This window comes from Salvelinus alpinus, chromosome 23, assembly GCF_045679555.1.
Source record: "Salvelinus alpinus chromosome 23, SLU_Salpinus.1, whole genome shotgun sequence".
In the NCBI taxonomy this organism is placed as follows: Eukaryota; Metazoa; Chordata; class Actinopteri; order Salmoniformes; family Salmonidae; genus Salvelinus; species Salvelinus alpinus.
The window spans coordinates 44,890,021-44,911,629 of record NC_092108.1 but is presented as its reverse complement, the minus strand read 5'-3'; the positions used below and the strand labels follow the sequence as shown (position 1 = coordinate 44,911,629).

The 21,609-nt window shown below is 41.6% G+C and overlaps 1 protein-coding gene across 1 annotated transcript; it reads right to left on the bottom strand.

The window, feature by feature from the left end:
- Positions 1-16: 16 nt before the first annotated feature.
- Positions 17-8,636, bottom strand: LOC139551123 (probable flap endonuclease 1 homolog). Its single transcript, XM_071362528.1, has 11 exons — positions 8,371-8,636; positions 7,957-8,032; positions 7,594-7,696; positions 6,070-6,124; positions 5,919-5,980; positions 5,643-5,779; positions 3,515-3,575; positions 3,141-3,272; positions 2,704-2,849; positions 2,280-2,424; positions 17-738 (listed from the first exon to the last, which is right to left on the bottom strand). Exons 1-11 carry the CDS (start codon positions 8,450-8,452, stop codon positions 679-681), a joined length of 1,059 nt encoding a protein of 352 aa, XP_071218629.1. The 5' UTR covers positions 8,453-8,636; the 3' UTR covers positions 17-678.
- Positions 8,637-21,609: the final 12,973 nt, after the last annotated feature.

Below are 21,609 nucleotides of genomic sequence, written 5' to 3'. Positions count from 1 at the left end.
ACCAGTCAACAACATATTATATTGATGAATAAAAGTTTAATAGTAAATACCATCATACTGACATCTTGTGTAACAACACTGATACAAGAGATTATCATATTTTGGTATCTACTTTGACATGATCATGTTTATCAAGATAAGAAAGTAATTTGCCTCAAATTTGGCACTGTTGAGGGTAGCAGGTGTCCACCAAATAAGCCATGAGCCCATCTGACCTCCCTCCATAGAAATCAATCGGCTCCTGTTTTGGATGAGGGAACAAGCAAGCCAAGGCCCCACAGACAGTGGTTGCACTGTTCTCGCCAATGAGTCTCCGCCTCTGCTCATCCTGTTTACTCGCTCCCTAGGAGTTGGCCTGGGTCATGTTCATTAGGGCACAACGTTTTAAAACGGAAAACGAATATGAGCATTACTTATTGGATATGCCCAGGTAGTCGGCCCGTTTCAAGGCGGTGCCTAATGAACATGACCCCGAGGTAGTCGCTGTCACAAATCTTTACATAATAAGAATTGGTTTATGCTCAATCGTTAGGAAGTTAAAGAAATGTATGGATCAGTTGACCTGCACAGCTCCTTTCTCAGGTAGACCCTCATGAACAAGCACATCCTTTTAACTGTCAGGCAGCTGGTTGGTAAGGATGCATTTGCAGTACCACCAGACTCCGTCGGAGGGCAGTGTCACTTTGACCTCACTCTCTTTTCTTTGGTGCCAATGGAATCCCCAGTTTCAGACGACGGCTACAAGTGGAGATAAGGCTGGTATTTCAGACACAACACAATAACTGAATAGATACCAGAAATACACAGGCTAATTTAGATGTCACATCAATTTAGTCTGGATTCCAGTCTGTTTCTGCTTTAGCCAACCTGCAATCATGAAATGTTATATTGCCAAACAAGGCAACAATGTGACATTGTTGAATGCAGGAACAGTTAGGGAACCAGAGGGGTGTACTACGAAGCTGGAGAGAGGAGTTAGCGAGCTTACTTGAGTCAATTCTGTGTTCAACTCGAGATTACCGTTGACACGAAGATGGCTCACCTTTTAGCTAGGTACATATCTATGGCAGTGAATGCTTCATCTCTAACCTGCTCCGGGGCAGGGCAACTCCACTTCATCCTGAACTAAGCGTTTGAGCCGAAAGTTGAGGACCAATCAAATTAGATTCCCTCACTCTCACAGAGTGCCTCATCATCCCCTTCTCCGGACCATATTTGAGGAAGACTGATTCAATATTTTTTAAAGAAAAATCGATTTTGTGTAGTAATATTCAAAGATATACCACACTACACATTTAGCGAAGACAGGACGCATTTAAAAGTTGTGGGTAAAAAGGGGCTTGTGCATTGATAAGCACACCAAAGACGATATTAATGATACGATTAATAAAAGAAAGATGGCACTTCTAATAGCCCATTTCAAGATAAGCTTTCTTTCATTTCGTCAAAAATTTCTGTGGCACCGACTCGCCCACGGATTGCTGTTTCAGCATTGTCTCAATGACGAGTTCGGCTTTTGACTTGTCACGTTCGACGCGAACACGCAGTTACAAGCTGGCTCAAGTTAACGGCGGCTGCATGATCAATATCCACCTTCGCAACATGTATGAAGCCTGAGCTTGAATTTGAAGCCAACTGAAGCTGGCTAGCTTTAGAAAATCCAGAAAATATCTAGCTAGTGTCTTAGTATACCCCTGAGGCTACTATTCCCAGTACAGCAGTACAGGGTCGTGTTCAGTAGGACATTTAGCAACAGAAGGAAAACCTGTGTTCTTATTGGACAATTAAGTTCAGTTCATACATTCATTGTTTCAAAAAAAAAATTTAAACACTTTTCAACTGTATAAAGAGTGTTGATCCTTAGACATCTCGATTGACAGTCAATATAACCTGATAAATTAAAGGTGATCAATCAATAAAGGCATACCTACATGGAGGATGAGGTTATAAATTACTTAGAAAATTGCTGTACATTTCAACCGAATTGTAAAACTGAAGTTAACCTTAGCGGTATTGGATATAGTGGACCGAATTTTTTTATTTATTTATTTATTTTTTATTTTTTATTTATTTAATGTAAAGGGTTGATACAGTTTGGGGATCTCCAAAGCCATAAATACCATAGATATGAAACATTTGGCATCAATGAACAGGCTAATAAAGTCTGATATATAGCCATCTCTATACCAGGCTCTGGGCCATGAGATGTAGAGTTCAGCAGGTACTCCCACCATAAAATGGCGAGGTGTCATAAAAGTGTCATAGTGGGGTTATATCACCTGTTGCCTTTTCCGTGTAACACGGAAGAAGTCCTCCATGCGAGTTTGTCGGCTCTGTCCTGCTGCCTTGTCCTCCTCCCTCTCCTTCCTCAGGCGTTCACGCTTCTCACTGAACTTCTGCATTCGACCTCGTACCCTTTGCTCCCTACATAACACACACACATATATGGAATAATTCAGTTTTAGATTACTGGGCAAGGACATAAAACAACCATGCACTGCAGATATAGAGGACACGATTTGTGCACACCAGGGGTCGTATATATCAAGCGCCTCAGCGTTACCTTTTTCGAACACAATTAATAAGATTACATGGTCAAGGGGAACCTGATCCTAGATCAGCACTCCTACTCTGAGATGCTTGATACACATGGCCCCTGGTCTAATTCCAAAGGTGGTCGGTCATACAGGACCAGAACAGTACTTGACGTGTTTCTCGTGGCACAGAAAGTGGACCAGGGCCTCCTCATCTGGCTCAGTCCAGACCAGGTTCGGGAGCTCGGTCAGGGGGGCATCCAAAAACAGCTTGCGGGCATCCTGATACTGCCAGAACAGTGGGACAGGGTGGGTCTGAAGGAGGAGGGAGAAAAGGGGTTGGGTGTTAGTCTAATTACATGGACAGGAACAGAGCATAGAAGGTGAGGTCTGAGATGAAAAATGAAATAATCATTAGTTCATATATGTTATTCATATGTGGAGTGGTAACAAATGACATAGATCATTTAATATTTTCTTGGTTTACTAGTATATTCTATCCAGACTTATAGATAAGACTTCAGCAAACACATTGGCACCAAAATCTCCAAGACAATCGCATTGCAGTAATACAGTATGAACAGTTGTCAGGGAGGGAACATGTACCTTTCTGTTGATGTTCAGCACAACGTTCTCTATGTTCCGGTGCTGCTGGATCAGAGTCAGAGCTCTCTTAGGTCCAAGGCCTGTGATTTTGTCACAGTAGTCACAGCCCAACAAGATACACAGGTCCACAAACTGACATAAATTAGGAGGAAAGACAAGGGGTGTTAGCCTAAGAGATGAAATATCACTGAATAGATAGTATGGGAGCATTTTGAGGGTTGAGAGACAGTTGAGAGATTACACTTGACAGAAAGGTACATGATGTTTATGCCTTACAAGAATGTAGTATGCTTGTACACATGATGCCTATGAACGTGTAATGAAGGCCTATGCCTCATTCAATACAAATGCTTTGGGTGGAGGAGATATCTTACCTCTTCATGTGTTATCTTCAAAATGTCTAGCAGCTTGGGCAGAGAGTACTCAATGACTTCGCTGTGTGGAGAAGAATAATTAGATTTAGAGACCCAGAGAACTGGCCATCAGTCATTACAATAACTTAATAATTTAATCAATTCATGTTTTTTTTTACTAATACTTTGCCACAAAGTGCTTAGAAGTAACCCTGGCCTAAGACCTTTTCTATTGGGGGAAACCACAGCAGTATAAACAACGTGTAAATATATTAAACATAAATCCTGTACACTCCAAATAGTATGATATGTTACATTTCATATGATATGTATTACTTTGTAGATGTCCATGATCTATTTTGTATGATATGTAACAAATTACAATTCATATGATATGTTACGAATTGCAATTTGTGCAATATGTTACGAATCACAATAGTACATCATGCTACGAATTTTCAAAAACGTATGATATACGTTACGAACTCCAATTTATTGTGGCTAACATTAGCTAGGTGGCTAACGTTAGCTAACCTAGGTGTTGGGGGTTAAGGTTAGGGTCAATGTTATGCATGGAACACACCGACAATCTCTGTGCCGATAGTCTGACAATAGGTACTTATCACAGTGGGAGTGTTCCTTCTCTTGCTAAAACAAAAGCGGTACCTGCTGCTTGCTGACCCGGTAGCGACGAACCTACCGATTCTACTTGTAGAATCGCAACGCTCGTGTCATTGGCCAACTACTTCACTTTGAGCCAATCAGAGAGCACGGACCCCCATGTGGGGGAGCCAACACTTCATATGCAATGTCGGCTATTGAATAGTAGCTAGCTAAGTGCACAGATGCAATACACACAACACTAAATACTTCCTCCAAACTATCTAACCACTGTAGCTAGTATTGGGATTATAATTAAATCACAATGGATTTGCTAGTTTCCATTAAACAGCTGCCTGTGTTCGCTGCTGAGTTAGTGCAGTGTCCTTAGCTAGCTATGTTGCACAAGCTAGCAAATATGCTAACTTTAGCTAGCTAGCTACACATTTGGCTATGGGCTGGCACTGACAGTATGGGATTATGGAGAGTGAATTAAATTGTCTCTTCGTCATCTTGCTAGATCTAGCTGTGGTCATCTGGTTAGTATCAACAAGGGCTTTCTATAAAATAGCAACATTAGCGCAACATTTGTCAGAGTGTCCATGTTTCCATCCTTTTACTTTTAGATTTGTGTGTATTGTTGTGAATTGGTAGATACTACTGCAATGTTGGAGCTAGGAACACACACAATTCGCTACACCCGTATAACAACTTATAAATATGTGTATGCGACCAATTCAATTTGATAGCTTGGAATCTAGACCATAAGCAATACACACAGATATGCAAAGCCAAACAACGCAACTGCCACCTTCTGGTTTGGAGTATTTTAACAAGGCTTTTGTGCCTGACGACTTCCAAGGTCTTTGCTGTGTGAATAAAAAATAAATTTACTGCAGACCCCCTGTTCAGAGGTGCTAAGTACTGTCGGCAGGCAAACGTTTCACTATCCTGCTGGTGTCTTGAGCTTTTATGGTTAAGCTTAGGGTTAAGGTTAGGAGTGATGTTAAAGGGCTAAAGTTAGGTTTAGGGGAAGGGTTAGCTAACATGCTAAGTAGTTGCAAAGTAGCTAAAAAGTAGTAAGTAGTTACAACGTTGATAATTAGCTAAAATGTGATGAAATTCGAACATGCAACCTTGGAGTTTCTTGACATTCGCGTTATTTGGGTTGCTAGACGTTCATGTTATACACTCACCCATACCAAATCATCGTCTTATGTAACCATTGGGGCGGCAGGTAGCCTAGTGGTTAGAGTGTTGGACTAGTAACAGAAAGGTAGCAAGATCGAATCCCAGAGCTGACAAGGTACAAATCTGTCGTTCTGCCCCTGAACAAGGCAATTAACCCACTGTTCCTAGGCCATCATTGAAAATAGGAATTTGTTATTAACTGACTTGCTTAGTTAAATAAAGGTAAAATAAAAAATAAACACCAAACGTAACATATCATACTAATTTGAGTGTCCCTGAAGTACATTTACTATATTACGTCTAGTCTATGAGACCAGGCTGTATAGACATGGTTATGAACTCAAAGGTGCACTCTCACCTGTTTTTCTTGGCATTGAGCTGGCGGATCAGGATGTTTCCACCAAAGGGCAGAGTGTCCATGTCTTCTGATGCTACCGCGTCTACTACGCCCTGTTTCACCAGGTGGGCACATAGGGCCTCGCCATCTCCTGGAGCCTGGAGAGAGAGCGAGAGAGTGGAAGGAGAGAGTTCATATGTTATGGTTTCTGGTGGCTGGTGTTTGTTCAAGACAACTTGGTATAATTAGGGTATGTGTTCAGGGTTAGCATGCTACATAGAGCACTCGCACACTGACCTGGATGATGGGCACACCCATAAGCTTCAGAAGCTGGAGACAGTCCCGTGTCTGAGGGGACACTACAGGTGCCCACAGAGAGGTCAAAAGTAAAATACAGGAAGATGGAAAACTGATATGCGCTGCGATTGAATTCCAATGTTTCTCTTACCTGCTCCTGAACGACTGGGGGAGCTCCAGCCTGCAGCCTGTGCCCTCTTCTCCAACTGAAAGAAAACGAGAGAATACAATTAAATTAAACCGTATTGACATGGACTGTAGAAAATTGTACTCTATTCCCTATTTAGTGTAGTGAACTACTTGTGAGGGTATCATTTTGTGAGGTACAGTGCCTTCAGAAAGTATTCATATCCCTCGACTTAATCCACATTTTGTTGTCACAGCCCGAAATGGATTAAATAGATTGTTTTCCTCACCCATCTAGACACAATTGCCCATAATGACAAAGGGAAAACATGTTTTTTGAAATGCCAGCAAATTGTTTGAAAATGACACCCCTGAGTCAATACTCTGTAGAAGCACCTTTACCAGCGATTACAACAGTGAGTCTTTCTGGGTAAGTCTCAGAACTTTCCACACCTGAATTGTGCAACATTTGCCCTTATTATTTTCAAAATTCTTCAAGCTCTGTCAAATGGGTTGTTAATTATTGCTAGACAGCCATTTTCAGGTCATGCCATATATTTAAGTAGATTTAAGTCAAAACTGTAACTCGGCCACTCAGTAACATTAACTGTCTTCTTGGTAAGCAGTTCCAGTGTAGATTTGGCCTGGTGTTGTAGGTTATTGTCCTGCTGAAAGGTGAATTCATCTCCCAGTGTCTGGTGGAAAGCAGACTGAACCAGGTTTTCCTCTAGGATGTTGCCTGTGCTTAGCTCCATTCCTTTTGTTGTTTATCCTGAAAAACTCCCCAGTCCTTAACGATTACAAGCATACCCATAACATGATGCAGCCACCATTATGCTTAAAAATTTGGAGAGTGGTACTCAGTAATGTGTTGTATTGGATTTGCCCCAAACACAACACATTGTATTCAGGACAAAAAGTTAATTGCTTTGCCACATTTTTTGCAGCATTACTTTAGTGCCAGGATGCATGTTTTTGAATATTTTTATTCCGAGCTTCCCACTCGGACAATTGCTGTAATTGATATTCAATGTCTTATTTTTTCCCCCCTTCTACCAATAGCTGCCCTTCTTTGCCAGGCATTGGAAAACCTCCCTGATCTTTGTGGTTGAATCTGTGTTTGAAATTCACTGCTCGACTGAGGGACCTTACAGATAATTGTACGTGTGGGGTACAGAGATGAGGTAGTCATTAAACAATCTGGTTGTGAGTCCATGTAAGTGAGTCCATGTAACTTATTATGTGACTTGTAAAACACATTTTTACTCCTGAACTTATTTAGGCTTGTCATAACAAAGAGGTTTAATACTTGACTCAAGACATTTCAGCTTTCATTTTTTATTAATATGGAAAAAAATGTTTTAACATAATTCCACTTTGACATTATGGGGTATTGTGTGTAGGCCAGTGACAAACAAATCTCAATTTAATACATTTTGAATTCAGGCTCTAACAACAAAATGGGGGAAAAGTCAAGGGGTGTGAATACTTTCCGAAGGCACTGTAGGTAACTATGGTCTCAGCTGTAATTCTAAGAGCCGCCACTAACCACAGCACTTTTCTCGCCAGGAGGCTTCCCATCGAACACAAACAATGGTTTGATGTCATGCTCCAGGAAGGTTAGCGTTCGAAAGAACAAACCTGTCAAGGGACTAGAGCGAAAGGATGGGAACTTGGGTTAGAAACAGAAACAGGGCCCTGAATTCAGAGTTAGTTTACAACAGGTCTACACCTGGACAGATGACAAGAACTGGACAGATGACAGTAAATAACTGGTAGACATTCGCCATATGCTTTCCCCTATCCTGTGATTTCATATCAGTGCAGATGAAGGGGAGGAAGAAGCCACATTTGAGGTGCTGTCAATGGTTGGGTAAGCTTCTCAATTTAGAAGTTAGAAATGACAGCTCACCCCAGAAACTGAAGATTTGGTACTGCAGTGCGGAACTGGTTCAGAACAATGAAGGTGTCCAACGCAATGACCTTTCCTAAAATTGACAGAAAACAAATGACTGCATTTGTAAAATCTTTGATTGAACTCAATGAGTAGGAAACATTCAACTGTGCTCATATCTAGTCCTGGATTAAACTTGGCCAAGCTAGTTTGATAACGTGAATAATGCCTGCCCTGTCTGGTAGCTTCAATGTTGGGGATAAGTAATGTCAATTATTGGGTGAGCACACTGATGCTCCATAACATTATACATGCTAGGATGAGATAAAGAGCATATGAAGGAGGTCAATGTTGATACTAGCGGCAAACTGCATGCTAGCTAGCTAGCTAACGTTAGCCTTTGTAGAAGTACTAGCTAAGCATCAAACGTACCTGTGTAGTCGCAGATCTCTTTGTAAGAAATAGCACCTGGTGCATCGCTACGAATCAAATCTGCCAGTTTTGTAATACCCATTGTGCTTGTCTGACAGTTAGTTATAAAGCTAACAACTTAGATACACAGTTTCGGTGATGCTGTGCACCCGGAAACCTGCGTTGTTGTTGGTACACGAATCTACCAATAGGGGTTAGGAGGGATCAAACAAAGGGAGAGAGCACAGTAAGAGATTATACCTTAAAGCCACCCATAATGTATTACCGTAAACAATTTACAAACAATCCACTGATATACACTGAACACAAATATAAACGCAACATGTACAGTATGGTCCCATGTTTCCTGAGCTGAAATATAAGATCCCAGAAATGTTCCATATGTACAAAAAGCTTATTTCTCTCAAATGTTGTGCACAGATTTGTTTCCAACCCTGTTAGTGAGCATTTCTCCTTTGCCACAAGAATCCATCCACCTGACAGTTCTGGCATATCAAGAAGCTGATTAAACAGCACGATATTACGCCGGTGCACCTTGCCCTGGGGACAATAAAAGGCCACTCTAAAATGTGCAGTTTTGTTACACAACACAATGCCACAAATGTCTCAAGTTTTGAGGGAGCGTGCAATTGGCATGCTGACTGCAGAAATGCCCACCAGACATAAGCCACCTCCAATGTTGAGAATTTGGCAGTATGTCCAACCGGCCTCACAACCGCAGACCATGGCGTCGTGTGGGTGAGCGGTTTGCTGATGTCAACGTTGTGAACCGAGTGCCCTATAGTAGTGGGGACAACGAACACAATTGCATTTTATCGATGGCAATTTGAATGGACAGAAATAACGTGACGAGATCCTGAGGCCCATTGTGAGACCCATTTTTAAAAAAGATATCTGTGACCAAGGGATGCATATCTGTGTTCCCAGTCATGTGAAATTCATAGATTGGGGCCTAATGAATTTGTTTAAATTGACAGATTTCCTCATATAACATATAATGTAACTTAGTAAAATCTTTGAAATTGTTGCATGTTGCGTTTATATTTTTGTTCAGCATATTAGTTGAAAATGTATTTGTGCATCTATTTATTTAGCAATTTATATATTTTCTTGTAATATGTCAATTAATTTTTTTAGGGGTAGATCAGCTTTAATGTTGCGGATAGATTGCAGCTTCTATCAATGTAATTGTCTGCATCATTTCCAGTTCCCCATATATTTTTGGGGTATATACATATATTTATATATATATATACATACATACATAGGCATACCCACATAAATAAATATTGAAATTGAAAAGTTGAGGGTCACTTAGAAATGTCCTTGTTTTTGAAAGAAAAGCACATTTTTTGTCAATTAAAATGTCAAGAAGTGACAAAAGCATGGATACATTTTTCTGCATCATTTTTGGACAGAAAGTTTAAGATTTTTGCAATGTTACCAAGATGGAAAAAAGCTGTCCTTGAAATATTCTTGATATGTTCGTCAAAAGAGAGCTCAGGGTCCAGAGTAACGCCGAGGTCCTTCACAGTTTTATTTGAGATGACTGTACAACCATCAAGATTAATTGTCAGATCCAACAGAAGAGCTCTTTGTTTCTTGGGTGCAAAAATTCTAACTAAAAGATTGGATTAGGTTAGAAAAATGTATGTTATTTAGCTTTGTGTACTACAAGATGAATCAATCAGTCACTCAACGTACATGCAAAAACACAGATATTAAAAACAACAACAACAACAAAAAATCTAACTGTAGTAGAGCATGCTGGAAAAAAAGTTAATTTGTTATCATAACTTACAAAAATAGAGTTGGTGTGACTTCTCATTTACACTGAACAAAAATATAAATGCAATAATTTCACATTTTAAATTTTACTGAGTTACAGTTCATTTAAGGAAATCAGTCAATTGTAATAAATTAATTAGGCTCTAATCCCATACGGCGATGCCCAATTGGCCCAACGTCGTCTGGGTTAGGGGAGGGTTTGGCCAGGGTAGGCTGTTATTGTAAAATAAGAATTTGTTCTCAACTGACTTGTCTAGTTAAATAAAGGTTAAATAAAAATACAAAAATGAAATGATCTATGGATTTCACATGACTGGGAATACAGATATGCATCTGTTGGTCACAAATACCTTTTAAAAAAGGTAGGAGGGTGGATCAGAAATCCAGTCAGTATCTGTTGGGATCACCATTTCCCTCGTTCAGCTCAAAACATCTCCTTCACATAGAGATGATCAAGTTGTTAATTGTGGCCTGTAGAATGTTGTTCTCTTCAATGGCTGTGCAAAGTTGCTGGATATCAATCCAGAGCATTCCAAACATGCTCAATGGGTGATATGTCTGGTAAGTATACAGGCCATGGAAGAACTGGGACATTTTCAGCTTCCAGGAATTGTGTACAGATCCTTGCGACATAGGGCCATGCATTATCATGCTGAAATATGACCTGATGGATGAATGGCACGACAATGGGCCTCAGGATCTCGTCACGTTATCTCTGTGCAAATTGCCATCGATAAAATGCAATTGTGTTTGTTGTCCGTAGTTTATGCCTGCCCATACCATCACCCCTCCGCCACCGTGGGGCACTCTGTTCACAACGTTGACATCAGCAATCTGCTCGCCCACACAATGCCATTCTGCCCGGTACAGTTGAAACCAGGATTCATCCATGAAGGGTACACTTCTCCAGCATGACAGTGGCCATCGAAGGTGAGTATTTTTCCACTGAAGTCGGTCACGACGCCAAACTGCAGTCTAGTCAAGACCCTGGTGAGGACAACGAGCATGCAGAGGAGCTTCCCTGAGACAGTTCAAAACAGTTTATGCAGACATTCTTTGCTTGTGCAAACCCAGAGTTTCATCAGCTATCCGGGTGGCTGGTCTCGCAGATGAAGAAGCGGGATGTGGAGGTTCTGGGCTGGCAAGGTTACACTTCGTCTCCGGTTGAGGCCGGGTTGGACGTACTTCCAAATTCTCTAAAACTAAGTTGGAGGCGGCTTTTAACATTACATTCTCTGGCAACAGCTCTGGTGGGCATTCCTGCAGTCAGCCTGCCAGTTGCATACTCCCTCAAAACTTGAGACATCTGTAATATTGTGTTCTGTGTCAAAACTGCACATTTTAGAGTGGCCTTTTATTGTCCCCAGCACAAGGTGCACTTGTGTAATGATCATGCTGTTTAATCAGCTTCTTGATATGCCACACCTGTCAGGTGAGTGGATTATCTTGGGAAAGGAGAAATACTCATTAACAGGGATGTAAACACATCTGTGCACAACATTTGAGAGAAATAAGCTTTTTGTCCGTCTGGTAAATGTATGGGATCTTATATTTCAGCTCAGGAAACATGAGACCAACCCTTTACATGCTGCGTTTATATTTTGGGTCAGTGTAGTTTTGAGTCAGTACCACAAACATTTTGAGCAACAATGAAGTATTTGAGTTAAACATGCCTTGGGGTTTACAGTGTATGGAACTACGGTGTGGTGTGTGGGCTTGGGCATTTGAACATTATACTTTGTAATCCGATATCCAACCACCCTCAAACTGAAATTAAAATGATGTTTGTAAATAATAATCAAAAGGAATACAATTCATTCGTACAATGACTTATAATATATATTTTTTTAAACAACACAACAAAAATGTCTTCCTTACCTGGTCTCTGTCGCCCTCTCGGTCTCTCTGTCTGTCATTACAGCCTGATTTCAATCAATTGTCTCTCTGGTTTTTCGTCTCTCTATTATTCTGTTGTTTCTCTGTCAATCTCTTCAACTTCCCCCATTGGGCCTCAAACTCCATCTATTTTTCTCTTTTGTTCCAGTGGAGTTCCCACTCTCTTTTATCCTCCTCTGTTGCTTCCTCCTCCGCTCTTCTTTCTATATTTTTCTGCCCCTCTTCCTCCGTCATTCTTTCCATCTTTCTCTCCCCGTCTATCCTCCTCTCGTTCTCTTTTTGTATCACATTGATAGAATCACCAATCTCTCTCTCTCTCCATAGCCTCCTGGATAGTTGGTGTCTCTTCCTTCATTGTGCTCAATCTCATTTGATCTTTAGTTCTTCTGTCCTTCTTTCTCTTCAAACCACCACCTCCACCACCTCCTCCACCACCTCCTCCTCCACCCTATTTGCCTGCAGAGCAGATCTCCATACTCCTCACCACTCCAACAGACCACCGCTTCTCCCCTCTCCTTCTCCATCCTCCTACCACTCTCTACCTTCATTGGTCACCTGTTATACAAGCACTCTTGTTCAACCGCCTTTCTCATCTCCCTATTAACGTGTGCCTTTGCCCCTCTTCCATCTTCACTTTTCTCCTTGCTGTCTCACCACTGCCACTCGCAAACTCCTTTTGATCAGAATATCTGTGAGAAAACAAACACATCCAACATGTTCAGGAATAATATTACCAGACTGTCTTTTCATATACAAAACACTGATTCTGTTAAACTAGTTCAACACTGGAAACCAGCTCATATTAACTGTGGGAAACCTGGCTACTATGGGGAAAGAGCACACAGCTCCCTTTGTAAAACCTCATGCTTCGTTACCATGACCCTTATTGTTACGTCTTTAATAAACATGAATCACTGTGTGGCATTCAATTAGTATCCCATGTAGTATTGATTTTATAGGCAGATATAACATAAACTCAGCACAAGCCGACAGAGTGAATAAACAGGCAACTCTTGATATTAAATTGTTCTGAATGAAGATGAACCATCTGAATGTGCGAGGATCAGGCTACACTGCTTCGTTGTTCAACCACAACTGTCTCTATTTAAACACCATTAAAGTATTTAAATGTAAAGACTTGCTTTAAAGCTTTCAGTGAGTTGCTGCAACTACTGATTGCATTTTATCCGTGATCTTGTTCGTTGGGTTCTCTCTCTGTGGCAACTGTGAAGTCATCGTAAAATGTCGAGCTACATTACATTACATTACATGTTACATCAACGATGGTCACAATTTGGTACCACAACGTACATTTCTTTAATTCTATCCATTCGGTCACTATAGCAACCACTTTACGATGTCAGACCTGATTACACAGCCTGAGGCAAGTTGTAACCTAGGGCTTTCTTCAACCTAGGTTGTAACTACCCCTTAGGACAAACGGGATACGCTGGTTATAAATAAGCAGGATGTCAAATCCATTTTAAATCAATGAAAACATGGACATTATATCAGTCTCATTCATTGTTTTCTGTATTTTCTGTTCAAAATATTAGCTATTTAAATGAGCAATCTGTAGTTCAAACAATGACAAAGCGGTCACCTCGCTACTGTTTTGGTAAAGAGCTAAGGGATGAGGCTAGAGAAATGTCCATCCATGACCATCCCAGTTTTTTTAGGCTTTACACTATTTGGTTACAATTACATTATTTACAAACATTGTTCTGATGGAGTGTAAGACATTTAAAGTAAAGCATGTGTCACGCCCTGATCTGTTTCGCCTGTCCTTGTGATTGTCTCAACCCCCCTCTGGGTGTCGCTCATCTTCCCCATTATCTCCTGTGTACTTATACCTGTGTTCTCTGTTTGTCTGTTGCCAGTTCGTCTTGTTTGTCAAGTCAACCAGTGGTTTGTTTCAGCTCCTGCTTTCACAAGCCTTGCTTTTTTTCACCCTCCTGGTTTTGACCCTTGCCTGTTCTGAGCCTGTCTGCTGTCCAGTACCGTTGACCACTACTCTGGATTATTGACCTTGGCCTGCCTTGACCTGTCGTTTGCCTGTTGCTGTAATTAACATTGTTACTTCAACACAGTCTGCATTTGGGTCTTGTGTGTGTGTGTGTGTGTGTGTGTACAGTACCAGTCAAAAGTTTGGACACACCTACTCATTTAAGGTTTTTCTTTCATTTTTACTATTTTCTACATTGTAGAATAATAGTGAAGACATCAAAACTATGAAATAACACATATGGAATCATGTAGAAATCAAAGTGTATTTGAGATTCTTCCAAGTAGCCACCCTTTGCCTTGATGATAGCTTTGCACACTCTTGGCATTCTCTCAGTCAGCTTCATGAGGCAGTCACCTGGAATGCGTTTCAATTAACAGCTGTGTCTTGTTAAAGTTAATTTGTGGAATTTCTTTCCTTCTTGAGCCAATCAGTTGTGTTGTAACAAGGTAGGGGTGGTATACAGGAGATAGCCCTATTTGGTAAAAGACCAAGTCCATATTATGGCAAGAACAGTTCAAATAAGTAAAGAGAAACGACAGTCCGGCATTACTTTAAGACAATACGGAAAATTTCAAGAACTTTGAACATTTCTTCAAGTGCAGTCGCAAAAGCCATCAAGCGCTATGATGAAACTGGCTCTCGTGAGGACCGCCACAGGAAAGTAAGAGTCAGAGTTACCTCTGCTGCAGACCACAAGCTCATTAGAGTTAACTGCACCTCAGATTGCAGCACAAATAAACGCTTCACAGAGTTCAAGTAACAGACACATCTCAACATCCACTGTTCAGAATAGACTGCGTGGTTGAATTGCTGTTTCTTACAAAGCAAACACAAAACAATTGTGACCCTATAGATCCACTAAAATGAAGATCGCTAACTGACTTACCAACAAAGTCTTCTGTGTCAGTCAAACTGCAGTTGTTAGGCTTGTGTTCTTTCTGTCCCCAAAGCTCTCTCTCCATGCCAACCCCTTCATGATGTCATGCCTGTAGCACCTGTAACTGTGACATCCTACCAGACAACTGGCTACAGTAGGAGCAAATAGGAATCCAAGGCAGCCATTGGTAACTTTAATAAAGTGCACACCACCTAGTACAGTCACCTCTGTAACCTCAGTGCATTAACACAAATATCCAATGACTCCTATGCTTAACCTGTACAGTCATCACCGTGAACACAGTTCATTTCAAAATGGTCAACACCGTAGCCACAGTGCACCTCTCACACGTGGTTGTCATCTCCGTAACCACATTGTATCTCCTGGTCAACTCCGTAACCACTGTTCCCCTCCGGCGTGTCCATCCGTTGAACACTCAGGGATGAGGAGGGTCTTCTGTCTGGGTCCAGCCTGTCTGGAGCCATGCATGGGGCTTCAGCCCATCAGTTTTGGACGTCTAAACTGGGGATTTAAGGACTTTATGGGGGGGTTAAACCCCCGGATTCAAGCCCCCAGCCGCCTGTTTGAGGGATTACACTCCTCGGACCCCCATTTTCACCTCTTCATCTTGGCTAACGAGAAGTGGGGGTTGTCTTTGTGTTCGTGTTTCTGCCTGACATCTCTGGGGGCGAGGGATCTCTAAATGAGTGGGCTAACTGCTCTTAGACGTTAAAGAGATTCTCCGGTACGTTTGTATATATTTTTTTGCCAGTAGTTTTGAAAGTAGCGCCCATGAACTAAAAGTGGTCCCCAAAAATTGCATACTACAGTTGTGGGATCTTAACTTGAGCCAGTTTGATACAGCAGAAAAATGATCCTGCAGCAACAGGAAAATGGAATTATTGTGTGTATTATAATTAATGACAATTTATTGTAGGGGTTTAGAATTTCAGACTTGATTTGCCCTAACATAAAATGCATCAAGTGGAAATTCTAAGCTTTGGAAGGCTTTTTAAACCTTGAATACACCACAAGTTCGCATTTCCTGTTGTGCAGGAAAATTATCATCAACAAAATAGTGATCAAATGAAGATGCATATCTCTACGTCACAAATGTGCAGATATGTGCACTACGTCACTACGTCATTGCTCTCTCTCTCTCTCTCTCGCTCTACTGTGTGTACTGTGTGTCCCCTATTTAGGGGACTTTAAGCAGTTCTGGACCGGTTTTGACGGACTTTTTGGTGTATAAATCGCTCTGTGAACGTTGCAGGCTTTAGTGCCTTATAGTGCCATCTGTCTGCTACCATTTGAAGTGTCAGGTTTCACACTCCACATTCGCATAGGGAGTGATGTGTCACGTTGTCTGGCCTATCCAGACAAATAATCAATTTGCTCTCCCTCTGTGCAACGGAGCCCAGCCTGGGAGGCGGCATATTCATGGGGGCAGTCTCGCGAATCCAGCAGTCGCAGTTTCATCTCGCTGTGATATTCTCAGCCGGATTCTCAGCTCTCAACATGAAAAAATACTAAATGACTTAGAATTGAAACACGAGAATTGAAACACGACCACTTTCTTTTGGTCACCGCTATGTCATCAGTTGTATGAAATGGGGCCAAATTTGTACTGTCACTAATTATGATCACAATTAGAAGCTTTAATCTTCTATTAAGGTAGTTTATATTTTGATTGTTACTACATTTAGAATGCATTTAATTCATTTCAAACCCTATTCCCTTACTTTTGTTAAATAGGATGTATTTTCTTATTATTTTCATCATATTTGTACACCTCAGCAATGTATATCTATTTTTACCAGAAAGGTGAGTTTCAGACCTTTGTATAACTATGCAACATTTCTAAGTATTGTTTATGGCCATCTCATGAAGATGTATTACTTTTAGGCATGTCTATTTGAGTGGAAATGTAAATTTTTGTCACACCCTGATCTGTTTCACATGTCTTTGTGCTTGTCTCCACCCCCTTCCAGGTGTCGCCCATCTTCCCCATTATCCCCAGTGTATTTATACCTGTGTTCTCTGTTTGTCTGTTGTCAGTTCGTCTTGTTTGTCAAGCTTACCAGTGTTCGTCCTGTCAGCGCCTGTCTTTTTCCCTGCCTCTCTTTTTCCTCATCCTCCTGGTTTTTGACCCTTGTCTGTCCTGACCTTGTACCTGCCTGCCAGACCACTCTGCCCGTCCCGGGCCCTGAGCCTGCCTGCCGTGCTGTACCCTTGTCCCACCTCTGGATTATCGACCCCTGCCTGCCTTGACCTGTCGTTTGCCTGCCCCTGTTGTTACAATAAACATTGTTACTTCACACGGTCTGCACTTGGGTCTTACCTTGATTCCTGATACATTTTGCCACATTGTTCAAAAGGTTAGAAGGTTGTGTAAGTGGTACATGCTGTATTGTAACGTGAAGACGGATGCTGAGGACCTTTAGAGTGATAGAAGCCAGTGGAATGCACCATATCTTTTTGAGGGGGTCTGGTGAAACAGCATAAATACACATCAAAGATACGACGTAGGCCTACAGCAGTATTAACGTATCGATGATATTGACTACATAATGGACTGCCCTGCTCTAATGGTTTACAAGAACTGCCTATGCTAGCAGTATGGTAATGCTGTGACTATATGGGTGTGTGCATGCGCTGCATGTGTGTGTATTTGTGTGTGAGAATGAGGTCAACTTTGTGCCTATGTGAATGAATGGAAAAGTGAGTGTGTGGGTGTGTTTTTGTGTATGTGGTTTTGTGTGTGCTCATGTTCCGGTATTTGTGCGTGTGTTCCGGTATATATGTGTGTGGTATGCCAGGTGTCCGTGCGCTGCTGGCCAGAGTGGGAAGCTTACGCTTCCCTTTACAAGGCAGCCTATAGGGGCGGAAGTAAGCTGCCCTGAAACTTTAATGAGAGTCTGACATCTTCAACACAACCGTCTCACTGCCCTCGTCCTCATCCAACAGTCCCTATGTGTGGAGAGAAAAACCAGACAGACAGCCTACTTTAATACCAGACAGACATTCTGCAGTCTCCTAAACACAAAGACACTATTGACACTGTTTATGGAGCTTCATTGTGGAGATCAACAGCTAGCTACGAAAAATAGGTTTCCTCTCGCGATTTAATTGTCTTGTGTATAGTACGTTACATGTACATGCGAGTTGATGACTTAATTGTTTTTGATTGATTGGCTAATTGTCCTATAGCCACATCATTTGCCAATTACAGTAGCAGATCAATATTCGTTTACATTGTTACGTGCTCGGCTGAACTGTAAAAACACTAGAGTACAGTAAATTCAATATTGGGAAATCCCTGATTAGTTGCCCTAATAAATCAATGACCCAAATCAATAATGTATGCTTACCTCCTATCACTTAAATCTACACTACAGTAAGTACATGCACATCCTTGAAGGAGAACTATTCCATCTCTATTCCTGGGGTCGGGTAAGACAGTGGTTACTACAGAATTAGAATAGCCTACCTCAGTTGCAGTTACATTGACCAAACCCCTTCATTGGAAATAGTTCTGTTTTAACCCCTCACCCCCCAGGGTCAGTTTAGTTACACTAATAGAGCCGGATGAGTTACACAAACAGACTCTGTTCTCTTTAGTCTGTGTGCACGGACCTCTGTCAGGGAGTAAACTGTTCCTTTGAAGTGCTGAACACACAGGCTGAGGGGGAAGAGGTCAGACGGGCCTTTTCTTTAGTCCCCTGAAGCGACGGATGTCGGCTGACTTTGTGTCTGTCCCGTTAACCGCATTGCCCACAGAAGGCACTATTATTATTAACATGGTTAACATTTCCTTTACAGTGCATTTGACCAGTCAAAAAACATTCAAACAAGCTGGTAGTGACTGGCTATTTAGTCGTGAGATTTGACGTGTGGTCAATTATTTTGAAATCATTGTCATTTAACTCATATCTGGTTATGGCATACTGTGCCTTGTGACAGAGAGCACTTGTGATTCAATTGAAAGTTCTTGATTGATACTGTTACTCAATAGTAGCTCTCATGATGGAAGTGCCATTGAAGTACAATTACTGTGCTGGATTAGCCATCTAAAAAAACAAGCACTTGATATCCACTGGTAGTAATAACAGTCTGGAGCTATAGTTTGTGATTGACAAATCCTGTGTTGAAAGAGTAACCAATGTCATCTGCACAAAAAAACATGAAAAGGACTTGGCCCTTGAATTGTACTGCTTTCTTAGTAGGTTACTTACAGGCACTTTCCATTTGGGTACTGGACCATACCTACAAAATGTTTTCCTATTTACTTTCGAGTAGAGTTCTGCTCGTTTTCTAGAGCTAACAAGATAAACAAACCTAACTCTCAACTGCTGACTCACTTTCGGTTGTTCTTATTAATAGATGTATTAGATCTACAACTTGTAACTAACTCAATCCTAACACTAGCTAATCTCTTACCCACTACTGTGCACGGACATTTACAAGGATTCTTTCCTCCCCTCTGCTGGGGCCTATTCTCACAAAATTGAGATTCTAGGATTTGCGCGCGCAAACAAATTATTGGCATTTATCAAACGGTCGCAAACATTGATTTTCAACTTCGAATCAACATTGTTTTCATTGATAAGTAAGAGCCACACTATACGTGAACGAGTGCTACAACTCCACCTGGAAAATGCCCTCCATTCACCATTTATGTTGCAAAAATGTCCTAATTTGCTGTATGATTTGGAAAATGTTAGAACTGGGCCATCGCAGTTTCTAAAAGAAAGCGCAAAGTCTAATTTTAATCACATTTCTGCAGTGGCGTGGGTAGAATGTTTTAATCTTTTGCAGTGACTTTTTCAAACCAAAAATGCATGCCACCTATTGCGAGTGCCAAACACTGGCTACGCATTCTGCAAGATTGGTTGTCTATTCAAACAATTTAAAAGTAAATGCTACAGCCCATAATTCTTTGCAATATTATACACTACACGGCCAAAAGTATGTGGACCCCTGCTCGTTGAACATCTCATTCCAAAATCATGGGCATTAATATGTAGTTTGTCCCCCACTGCTGCTATAACAGCTTCCACTCTTCTGGGAAGGCTTTCCACTAGGTGTTGGAACATTGCTGCGGGGACTTGCTTCCATTCAGCCACAAGAGCATTAGTAAGATCGGGCACTGATGTTGGGCGAGTAGGCCTGGCTCGCAGTCGTTGTTCCAATTCATCCCAAAGGTGTTTGATGGTTATGGGGTCAGGGCTCTGTGCAGGCCAGTCAAGTTCTTCCACACCGAAAGGGCCTTCCTCAAACTGTTGCCACAAAGTTGTAATCACAGAATCGTTTAGAATGTCATTGTATGCTGTAGCATTAAGATTTCCCTTCACTGAAACTAAGGACCCTAGCCCGAACCATGAAAAACAGCCCCAGACCATTATTCCCCCTCCATCAAACTTTACAGTTTGCACAATGCATTCGGGCAGCTAGTCTTCTCCTGGCATCCGCCAAACCCAGATTTGTCCGTCGGACTGCCAGATGAGTTGTTGAAGCGGGATTCATCACGGTGCCACGTTGAAAGTCACTGAGCTCTTCAGTACGGGCCATTCTACTGCTAATGTTTGTCTATGGAGATTGCATGGCTGGGTGCTTGATTGTATACAATTGTCAGCAACGGCTGTGGCTGAAATAGCCAAATCCACTCATTTCAAATCAAATCAAATTGTATTGGTCACATACACATGATTAGCAGATGTTAATGCGAGTGTAGCGAAATGCTTACGCTTCTAGTTCCGACAGTGCAGTAATATCTAACAAGTAATCTAACAATTCCCCAACAACTACCTTATACACACAAATATAAAGGGGTGAATGAGAATATGTACATGTAAGTATATGGATGAGCGATGGCTGAGCGGCGTAGGCAAGGTGCAATAGATGGTATAAAATACAGTATGTACGTGTGATATGAGTAATGTAAGATATGTAAACTTTATTAAAGTTGCATTATTTAGAGTGGCATTGTTTAAAGTGATTAGTGATCCATTTATTAACGTGGCCAGTGATTGGGTCTCAATGTAGGCAGCAGCCTCTCTGAGTTAGTGATTGCTGTTAAGCAGTCTGATGGCCTTGAGATAGAAGCTGTTTTTCAGTCTCTTGGTCCCAGCTTTGATGCACCTGTACTGACCTCGCCTTCTGGATGGTAACGGTGTGAACAGGCAGTGGCTCGGGTGGTTTTTCCTTGATGATCTTTTTGGCCTTCCTGTGACATTGGGTGCTGTCGGTGTCATGGAGGGTAGGTAGTTTCCCCCCGATGATGCGTTGTGCAGACCGCACCACCCTCTGGAGAGCCTTATGGTTGAGGGCAGTGCAGTTGCCGTACCAGGCTGTGATACAGCCCGACAGGATGCTCTCGATTGTGCATCTGTAAAAGTTTGTCAGGGTTTTGGGTGACAAGCCAAAATTCTTCAGCCTCCGGAGGTTGAAGAGGCGCCTTGTTCACAACACTGTCTGTGAGGGTGGACCATTTCAGTTTGTCTGAGATGTGTATACCGAGAAACTTAAAACTTTCCACCTTCTCCACTGCTGTCCCTTCGATGTGGATAGGGGGGTGCTCCCTCTTCTGTTTCCTGAAGTCCACGATCATCTCCTTTGTTTTGTTGACGTTTAGTGAAAGGTTGTTTTCCTGACACCACACTGATGTTTC